Genomic DNA, 11,233 nt, shown 5'->3' with positions numbered 1-11,233 from the left:
ACAATTCGGATTTTATCCCATTTTAAAATATTTTGATTTAAATAATATTTTAAAATATGGAAAAAATCTTTAAATTAAAAGAAAAAGTAAGGTTGGCTATTATATCTACCAATATCAAGCTGGTTTCGCGGCCCCAACTGTTTATAACTAAATATATATAAGCAAGGATTTATAGTTAATAAGAATAAGGCAGTTTTATGAATACTAATGATCGCGAAAAATTCTAAAATTTTTAATGGCACCAGTCTTTAAATTTTTACTTTGAAAGTAATATTTTATTTGAAAAAAAATTTGCCTACAAATTTTATCTAACTTTATAGTCGGGGATCTTGAGGGATAAGACAATGGACAATTAATGTACACCCTTAGTCACCAATGATTGTAAACAAAATCACCCCTCTTGTCGATTAAAATTATTGATTGAAAACTTTTTGTATTAACCAAACAAGTTTCAATTAAAATTCCCAAAGTTTAAAGCAAGCGGATAAGAGTGTGTGTTAATAAAAGTTTGGGTACCATAATAATTTAAAGTCCATTGTCCCCTACCTCCATGCAATAAGTACACTTAACTAATGTTATTCAAATTATGGCAAAACCATGGAAATAGCATTTTTACCGAATGTTACTATTTGTGACTGAACAAATAACAGAATTTTCTTCAAATAAAATATCCCTTCTAGATTTAATCGAAATTTTTATTTAAATATTTTCTATTTTTATAACTTTTATTGATATGATTTTCTTCAATTTGTATGATATGTTAAAAATTATTTTTAATTCTAATGTCCTGTTTAAGTTAAGGTTCTGAAAGTCTTATTTTAGTCATAAAGTTAGGATTTAATTTCATATTTTTAAAGGGATTACAACTTAAATATTTCTTTAGACGCTTTACAAAAGCTAAAATGACTAAATAAAATTGTACATACATTTTTAAAATTCAGTATTTTATTATTCTCAACTAGGGTTAAATAATAATAATAATCTATTTGTAACTATCTATCTATCTATGCTCACAATCACTGGTATTAAATAGATATATCATATATATGTAATTATATATCATAAGTATAAATTCTATATATCTTATGAACTGTTTTAATTGATTTTTGGCTTATTTTATTATTTACACTTTTCATAGTCTCGTATCTGGCCAAAAATGACTGTTTTCTCCAAAAATTTGGCTAATAGAAACGTTACTTCACTAATTATCCATCATATGATAATCACTTGACTGTTAATTTTCCCGCCATTGTTTACTGACGTCACCGCTTTTTTTCCGCCATTTTCAAGAACACGAAATAAATTTTTCTGATTCTACTGTTGAAGTTGCAGTTGTTGTTCTAGAAGCCTGACACAGTCCATCCTGCGCATGCCCCGGAGAATACTAAGCAGACCCTGGGTGGCGCTACTCTCTCGGTTCTTGGCCTCCCACAGGTTCAAGATGGCCTCCGTCGGGGATGGTCGGCTTCCAAAAAAGGCAGGATATCTGAAATAGAAAGGCATTTTAGTTAAATATGTTGATTATTATTTTTACATCCAAGTTCCCTCTCCACACCCACATTTTTTTGAAGAGGGGGAGGGGCATTTTTGTGTGTTAATCATTACCTTAGGTTAGGTTAGCTTATGTTTATTTCAGAGTAGCCCTACAGGGTTAAAGTGTAAAGTTATAGGTACCGTAGGGAATATTCTTAACTCCTCTCCTCCCTTATTTTAAATTTTTTTTTCAAGGGGCGGGAGGTTCTGGGCTTACTAGGCTCTTTTAGAGAAAGCACCAAATTGATAAAATAATGAATCTCATAAAATACAAAATATGTTATGTGAAATTGTATCTACCTGTGAACATTTAATCTCTCCGCAAGGAGACGCCAGTCATTACCATCAGGCACTGGGGCATCCAACAACCTTGCCAAGCCTTCCTTGGTGTGTCCAGGTAGTCTAAAAACTACCAGTTGTCCTGCCGACCCACCACTGCCATAAGAATCATTACTTGAACACTGACTAGAGCTTGTCCCCATACCCATGCTGTTGCGTCCGTTATTGTTGTTCGTTGCTTTACATGTTGATATTGTTGTGTTCACCTTTAGGACACATTTATCACTATTGCCTTGCTGATGGACGCTTATCTGTAGAGCTAGGCTCCGGTTATATTGTTTAACACAAGAATTGGATGTGCTTCGTAGGGAAAAACTACAGTGAAGATTGGGGTTGCTAGTTACAGTCCAAAGATGGCTGAAGGGCACCTCTTGTACACTTGCTCCTGGCTGTACAGCCCAACCTTCACATAACCGGTCAAGTGAAAGACGCAGATTTTGGCCTCCAGCTTGTAGCAGGGCGGAAACAGGTTTGTCCAGCAACCGGCCTCCAAATTGCTTTTCCGTTTCTTGGACAAATTTTATGGCATCATCAGTATCTGGAACGCAGTACAGCCGCACGGTTAAGTCGGCACCCTGCGCGTATTCTTGCGCGAATGCCGCAATGCGCAGCGACTTGAAGGCGGGAAGTGAGGGAGGCGGAGCGCTTGCACCGGTCAAGCAATATCCTCCCAATGTGTCGGTCATTATGTGGCAAGTATTGAGATCAAGCTGAGTATACACTGTAGTGTTTATATTCTCTTGGCCGAGTGTCACAAGGTGGCGCCAACAGGACTCGTCGGTGAACATTGTGTCGGCCGACCGAATCACCGAGATGGTCCAGCCGCCGTGCCGCAGCGACGCAACATGCGGGAAGGAAAGTATCACAGGTTTTTGAAGTAGGCGGGCGGCCGATGTCGGCCCAACGACCACAATTGGACTTAATAGAGTTGTTTGGCCGGCGGCGGCAATATTGGGATAGCACTTGGTGTCATGAATAACGCTTAGATATAAATCTTGTGTGTGTCCAACGGGTAAAGCGCCCTCTGGAACGGTCAGCGTAATCCCCGACTCGGAGAGGCTAAGACGGCCTCCTTGCGACGTTACCGCACACCATCTTGTGAACCCGCTAGTCCCAACTGCTCCCCGCAGGTCACCGACAACTCCGCCAGGGTAGGGAAGGCGAGGAGGTGGGGTGAGTGATGTTGGGGGAAGGTTATTATTATTGGGGAGGATAATGCCCCCCATACCTCCTCCGCTGGGGCTTCTCTCAAATGTTCCCGCAGATCTTGGACTAATATTACCTGAAAATATAAAAATGATATCGAGAGGTATCTTTTAAATCAAAACAGACGATTGTTTCAAAAAGTATGTTAATAACAAAAATCATTTAAAAAGTTAGTTTGTGCTACTTTGTCAACAATAAATGTACATTTTACAGGGTCTTTCAATGGAAATGGATTTTTCAAAAACTTAATTTTGTCTTAACATAATAAGCGAGAAGTTCATTACTAACAGAATGACCTTCTCTTAGACTTTCTTCGCTGCCAATAACATTATGTACATAGTTGTATAGATATCCCCTTTAACATATTTATACCCCAATTACAAGAAAGACCATACACAAAGTTGCTGAGCTAAAAATAGCAAAATAATACCTCCAGCTGAACTACTTGAAGTATCAGAGATGAGCGGCTTGGCCATGGAATCTACAGGTGACCTCCCGTTAGCAGTTACACCAAGAATTGTGTCACCAGACCTAAATAGATAATAGATTGTTTCATTCAAAGATACACTTTAAAAAAAGAAGAATATGTAGTTATTGAAACATATAGAAAGATGTATAGATTGATAAATAGATAGATGGATAAATATATACATAGATAGATGGATAGATAATTGAATAGAAAGTTGAATACATAGATGGATAGATAGATGGATAAATAGATGGATATATTGATGTATAGATAGATAGATAGCTAGAAGGATAGATAGATGGATGGTTAGATATATAGATAAATAGATAGATAGATGGATGGACAATGACATATAGATAAATATTTAGACAGCTGAGCAATCTGTACACAACATGGATAAAAAAAAATCCTTTTCTAACTGAAATATTCCTAAAGCAGCATTAAACCTGCATAGGGCCTATTTCCTGAACTTTTTGGACCTTTCATTCTATGACATACAAACAAACTACTAAGGTATCTTAGAATGGATAAATATGATGAAATAGAATGTGTATTATACCTGCTTGCTGGCAGTAACACCATTGGCTGTTCATAGTGATGTTCTCTTGCTGATAAATAACCATTCTGAAATCAAAATATTTATTACTTTTTTATATCTTAAAATATAAAGTTTTATTTTTTCATTAAAGAACTATAACGAAAAAGTAAATTTTAGATATGCTACGGTTTACTATGCATTTTTCTGCATATAAACAATTCATATTTTTTATTTTTTTACTAGAGTTGTAATAGAATGTTATATTAGAAATATTTTTTTCTTCTTTTTAACATTTGACAAAATAAGTGAAAAACCCCACTCACACAAAATATGAAGCTACAATTCTCAAGTTTTATTTCACACGTAATTAAAATGATTAAAACCGCCACATTCATAAAAGGAAATAAATCAAGAAAGGATGAAATCAAAGGAGGGGGGAGAGATGGATTGAATACTCAGAAAAGAGGTCAAGTGCTTGACCCTTTAAATTTCGAAAAGACACAGTGAAATATTGGTGGATTTTTTATTAAATTCAAAGGCCTTTTTTTGAAAAAAATACAATATATTTTGAAGAGGGTTATTTTAGCCAGCTGCAAGAATCACTTTATTAGAGTACATAAAAATCATATGCAACAATCAAGTTATAAGATATAGATTACTGGTATAGATATTTTAAAAATTACACAGGTTAATTTGATTGCTTTTAATAACCCCTTGTTTTTTTCCATTGCATTGGTTGTGTTCCAAAAATAATCTGGCATGCATACACATACACATACACTCACACACACACACATACACATACACACACACACACACACACACACACACACACACATAACATATGCCTGGGGGTCAACCAATAAATCTAATACATGCACATGCATCTCATATAAACGGTTCAAGGATTTGTATACATGTTACTTAAAATCTGTAGAATGGTCAGTTTAATAAGCTCTTGAATAAGTAATTTCAATAGATTTTAATCATGTAAAACCAAAACTTTTTAAGATTTAAAGGGGAAAAAAGTTGATTTTGAAATACATTACTAACTCTTGCAGGCAACATTCCATACTTACTTCCTTAACTAACTAACGTCCTGACTTTTTTTGGGGGATGGGGGTAATCTATTAGTGTTGAGTAAGACAAAAAAAACTTCCTCGTCCAATGAAAAACTTCCTAAATTGTGGAACGAAGTGATCAGCCATTTACAAGATCTTAGCGGATATAAAAAAAAGACAGACAAACGGACAGACAGATATACATTCTGTTACTTTTGTACATAAGGTAAAAAAACTAAGACAACCCCTTATTCCTGAAATATTGTAAACATGCATTTTGCAACCCCTGCACCCCTCCTTCCACCCCCCCCCCCCCACCAGCATTTTTACCCCTCCATCAGTAACATTTATTGCCAAATTTGTTGCCAATTCCTGCTAATTTTTTCCTCTTTAGAACATTGTTATTGGTAAAGCATCGAGAAATCGATAGATAGATGAGATATAACAGGGATAAAGAGAGAAAGAGAAATGAAATAGGGGAAAAATAAGAAAATAAATTACTTATGAAAATTGATAAAAATTAAAGTAGATGTAGAGAAAAGAGGGTGGGAGGGGGTTGGGAGAAAATTTTTATCCAGTTTGGTTGCCAAACCGATTCTTATCCGCTAGATTTGAACCGGTTTTCGACCAAGCTGAAAAATCATGTTAAGCGTGTTATTACAGACAATTTTCAAAGAATAATAAATAAAAATCATAATGATAATACCAGTTTTGTTAGCTCGGGGCTACCGTGTAAAACTGTCTATAATACTTTTAATGAATTTTTAAACAAAGTAATATGAGCTTTGAGAAGTCTTGTATAGTTAAAAAAAACAGCAACCTAACATATTTTAAATGTTAAAAATCTTCCTGTAAGTAGGATAGATATCACAGATTAAAAAGCATTCCCGAATAAATTCTTGGGTCTGAATTTTATCTTAACAAATTGCTTAGATTTATTATTGTTTTTACTTTTATCTCTAAACTATTTAAAATTGTCTAGGACTGCTTGAATGCATGAAAATAGGACAGTTTAGTCCATAAGTAGCGAAGCAACAACAATATCCACAAATAGTGTCCCTATATTAGGCTCAAGGGCGTACAAGGTTCTTTTTTTGGTGTGTGTGTGTGTGTGTGGGGGGGGGGGGGGGGTGGCGCTAGTCAAAGCCAACATTTTGGATCAGAAATGTCAAAAAAATTACATGACTTTTAAAAACTAAGGGCTTTAAAGTAAGGTACGCAACAAAAAACTGTTGGAGTGGTTTTTTTTATATTAATTAATTAGAAATAATATAAAACAATGTAAAAAAAAATGAAAAGAACGAGCGAGGAACATGATAACTATTTTTTAACATGATAAAACATCTTAAAAACATGTTTTCAAAATCAATTTCTAATAAAAATGATAAATAAAGCTTTACAAAGTAATAATTTTCTCAAAAATGAAAGTAATTTTAAAAATTAAGGTACAAAAAGGGTTGCTAGTACCTTTATCTTTAGAGAAAAATATTACTTACAAAAGGAATATAAATATTCTATTAAATAAAGGGATTGATGTCTGAAGCTTAAGATCTCAATAACTACTGAACCAGTTGGGTTCTCAATCTTAGGTCCTATGGTGGTTTTTCACTATATATTCTCTTCAGATTTAGGTCTAGGATGGTTTCAAGCTATTTTTTTACCCCCTCGAATATTTATATCGATGTTAGCAGATAATGATTTAAAAAGATATAAAAATAGAGAAAGAGTATGTTAAAGATAAAGAAAAATAGAGCGTCATAGAATAACAGATAACCAACTTAAAGTTAAATGTTATGGCAAAAGATTTTGAAGAGTTAAAAGCATAAAAAGCCAGCAATAAAAAGTAATAACATAGTTTTTACTGTAAACAATTGACAAAAGTCAACCTTTTTGTTACAAAAACATTTAAAAACAAGAATAGGTAAATTAGGAGATAAATGACAAGTTGTATGTGTGTTTGTCTGCATTCGCAAAAAGGGAAAAGTAGGTTGCGGGTAAAATCCGTAAAGGTTATGTGTTTCAAGTTAAAAACAGTAGTAGAACGATAAAAATTTAACTTTAAAAAAAATAAAAATGTTGTATATAATTCTTTTCAATAAGAAATACAAATATTTCATGAATATTATCGTTCTACTACTATTTTTAAGCCTTAAAACACACACCTTTACGGATTTTACCCGCAACCTTCTTTTCCCTTAATCGCAGTCGTTTTTTAAAAAGCTTTATAATAATATTTGGAAGTTTTTTATTTAGTTTAGTGTTGGGTATTTCAGCAACTCTCTGCCCCTATATTAATGCTTATAAGGTTAGAGGCGCAGTCAATGGTCCAAAATAGAGTACCATTTAAACCACTGACATACAGATTGACGTACAGCCGGAAGTAGTTAAGTATTAATTAGCTACGCTACTCATAAAGAGACAAGAAGGGCTATTAACACAGACAAAAAGTTAGAAACATGGAAATGTATTCTGAAAAAAATACATGTCATGCAAAATACGAAAACCGCCCTGGAAAACTGATATATTTTTCTTGTAAATATTAGTAGGTAATGTTCATTTTTATCAGTGGCTTAAGATTTTGATAACTACTGAACCAATTGAGTTCTCCATTTTATGGCAGCTTTTTATAGGCCCCTGGATGGTTTAAGGCTATTTAATTTTTATATCTAAGTTAATTTTAGGACATTATCCTAATTTCCTAAGTCCGAAGAATACAGAGCTCCTAGAAGCAAGGAGTGCAACCACTAGTGTTAGATAAAATAAAGGACCCCCCCCCCCCCCCCCAAACAAAATAAAGTTATGTTCGTTTTTGCCTTATCTGCAACTCATGCACAGCTAGGACTTCAAGACAAAAGTCGCGCAATCCAAGAGTTGATCGTCTAAAACATTAGTAATAGTAAAAAACATGGTAACAATAATTGTCTTTAGAATGCTTTTCCTAGGCTATTAAAAAAAACTTTTAACAAAAAGAGAAGAATAAATGTTTCATGGAGTAATAATCATAATAAGTTCATACAAAAAAGTAAAAAGGCTGAAATAGCAAATTTTATTTTTTATGAACTTATAACCCATAACAAATATTACTTAAAATTTAATAATGTATGAAAAGCAATCTTAATCTATAATACAAAGTAGAATGATGTCTGTCCATCCGTATGTCTGAAGCTTAAGATTTCAGTAACCACTGGCTCAACACTTCAGGGGACATAGACACATTATATTATTTGTTATATCTATTCAGTTTGCTTTTTTCTTTTCCATTTTTTAAAATTCAAAAAGATTGAAATTAAAAACGAAGTGAAAACAAGCTACATATGATTTTCTACAGACTTAAAAGAACACTAGAAGTCATAATATTACTTGAAATATAAAAGGTTCAAAGACCATGCTTTAAAGCGGAGCGGTAAATCATAAGAAAACGAGAATAACAAGGACAATTTGTTTGCAAAGCAACGAAGAATTTGCAGTGCACTTTCTTATCCGTCTGAGAAACATTGAAGAGCAGTTTAACATAGAAGTTTCTATAATCAAATACAAGAGTTAATTAAGCTTTAATCTTCTTTCTTCACAAGAATTTTTAAATAAAAGGATTAAGAGAGTTGGGGGGGAGGGGGGGGGGATTTTAAAAGTCTATTGTTCTATCCCCATTTAAAACCATATTTCAACATTGATATGTTAAAAGTTAGTCATTGAGTTGCTCATAAGAATTATGAACAGTTTTCCCATTAAGTTTAACCACAATTTACGTTTCTTGTCAACATTATTAATCTGTCTGTGTATTTGTCTATCTATTTGCATGTTCATCTATCTGTCTATCTATTTGCATGTTCATCTATCTATCTACCTGTCTATCTATTTGCATGTTCATCTATCTATTTGTCTACCAACTTGAATATTCATCTATCTATATATCTGTCTATCTACTTGCAAGTTCATCTATCTATATATCTGTCTATCTACTTGCAAGTTCATCTATCTATCTACCTGTCTATCTATTTACATGTGCATCCATCTAACTATCTGTCTATCTTTTTGCATGTTCATCTATCTGTCTATCTATTTGCATGTGCATCTATCTATCTATCTGTCTATCTATTTGTATGTTCATATATCTATCTGTCTATCTACTTGCATGTGCATCTATCTATCTATCTGTCAATCTATTTGCATGTTCATCTATCTATCTGTCTATCTACTTGAATATTTATCTATCTATATATCTGTCTATCTACTTGCAAGTTCATCTATCATTCCATCTACTTGCATGTTCATCTATCTATCTATCTATCTGTCTGTATATGTATCTATCTATTTGAATGTCTATCTGTCTATCTATCTGTTTGTATATATGTCTTTCTATTTAATAACCAAAATCATCATAGGAATATTTGTATTTGTCTGTATATTCACTCCTTTATATCTAATAGTGCTCGGCACTCGGACATTAAAAAGGCAGCTTAACTACCTACTCCTAAATTACCAACTGCTGAGCCCAGAAATCTAATAATTTGTCTAACTGTATTTCTAAAGTAAACCGCAATTTGAGATTAATGTCAAAATAGTTGTAAGATACAAAATGCAGACCTAATTTTAAAAAGAGATAGATAGATAGAAAGAGAGAGATAGAGAGAGAAAGGGAGGGACAAAGAGAGAAAGAGGAGAGAGAGATAAAATGTATCTGTTTTTAATCAAATTTAACAGAATATATTTTTACTTTCTACTCTTTTGTACTTATACAATTCAACCACAAAAAAGTTTTGCTCAATTTAAATGAAACTATAATTTGTTTTTCAGTATGGCATCGAAACTGAATGATATCCGCTGGATTAGAACCGGTTCTCAGTAATACAAAAAAATCGTGTATAGAATCGTTTAACGTTTTATCTGTGGAAAGGTATCTATAATAATATGCAATAAATAATTATAATCTACGTTAAATAAAAATAGATTTTTTGCTTTAGTAAGCCTTTAAAGCGGAATTCTAAAACTATTACAGTCATAAAAAAAACTTAGGTATTACAAAAACCACTCAATCAACGTTCGATTTACATTCCCGATGATGATAAATAAAATCCCCCCTTCTATAGAATAAAACCATTGCTTTAAAAGATATAATTTTAACAACAACATTTACTACTTTCATAAACAAATTTTCTTACATTGTATTGCATAAATTACAACCAAGATATAGAAATGGGAAAAAGCATGAGTTGGTATAAAAATATTATTATTAAAAGCATTCTCTACCTAGTCACCTTAGGCCTTTATAATTTATTAGTAGCGACGCTATTCTAAAATTTAAATTTCCTAAAGACTACAATTTCTTTTTTTTAAAGTATCTGCTTAAGATACACAAATAAAAAATGTTTCTCCTACTCTCTTCTAAGTGCTCTGTCTTTAAAGATGCAAGAGAGGGCGCAATAAATAGCCTAAATCCATTTGCAAATTTAAATCCAAATATATAAAATAGCCTAAAACCATTCCGGGACCTATGTAAAGGCAGTGGTTAGTGAGATCTAAACGAACAAAAAATTAATTAAACTGATTATTTCGCTACTCAAACAAAATGTTTCTTGTTTTCATATGTAATATTTATCCTGTCATATTATTTTCTCATCTTTACAGCATTACATTTTACAAACAAGATGGTCCAATTCATTAAAAAGACGATTTTTATGTCGGAGGGGGGGGGGGGTATTAACTAAAGGCTAGAGACTAAGCCAATATTAGGTCCCAAATTAACAAAATAGATTGATAATAATACTGTAAAAGAGTTAACATATCCGCTGATTTGAAAATTAAAGTATTTTCTCGTATTCATTCGAATCCGGTGGCTAGGAACCGTTTCTTATCCATACGAAAAAAAACTATGTCTAGCATCGTATTATATCCAGCTTTCTACGAATATAAAAATGTACAATCATAAGATTAAAACCTTCGGCAACTCGGGGCTAAAAAAACTGGTTTTAATCTTATAATTGTACATTCTATATCCGCGGAAAGCCGTTTATAATACGATGCGAGAAATAACTATTAATGATCTTTAATGAATAAGGCCCTTTCATGTCTACTTATAAGAAGTCCTAC

The 11,233-nt window shown here is 32.9% G+C and overlaps 1 protein-coding gene across 1 annotated transcript in view; it reads right to left on the bottom strand.

Annotated features, from left to right (window-relative positions):
- Positions 1-265: 265 nt before the first annotated feature.
- The window catches only part of LOC145329684 (netrin receptor UNC5B-like), a 153,825-nt gene continuing 142,857 nt past the window's right edge, over positions 266-11,233 (bottom strand). The window contains exons 14-17 of the mRNA XM_080174044.1: positions 4,107-4,171; positions 3,509-3,609; positions 1,834-3,154; positions 266-1,486 (exon numbers count right to left, since the gene is read on the bottom strand). Of these exons, the coding sequence (XP_080030170.1) occupies positions 1,315-1,486; positions 1,834-3,154; positions 3,509-3,609; positions 4,107-4,171 (1,659 nt within the window). The 3' untranslated portion in view covers positions 266-1,314. The remainder of the gene's footprint in view (positions 1,487-1,833; positions 3,155-3,508; positions 3,610-4,106; positions 4,172-11,233) is intronic.

This window comes from Acartia tonsa, chromosome 10 (assembly GCF_053477335.1).
Source record: "Acartia tonsa isolate MP-2025a chromosome 10, ASM5347733v1, whole genome shotgun sequence".
Taxonomy (NCBI): Eukaryota; Metazoa; Arthropoda; class Copepoda; order Calanoida; family Acartiidae; genus Acartia; species Acartia tonsa.
The sequence above is the reverse complement of the archived record's forward strand: the minus strand, read 5'-3'. Positions and strand labels throughout refer to the sequence as shown.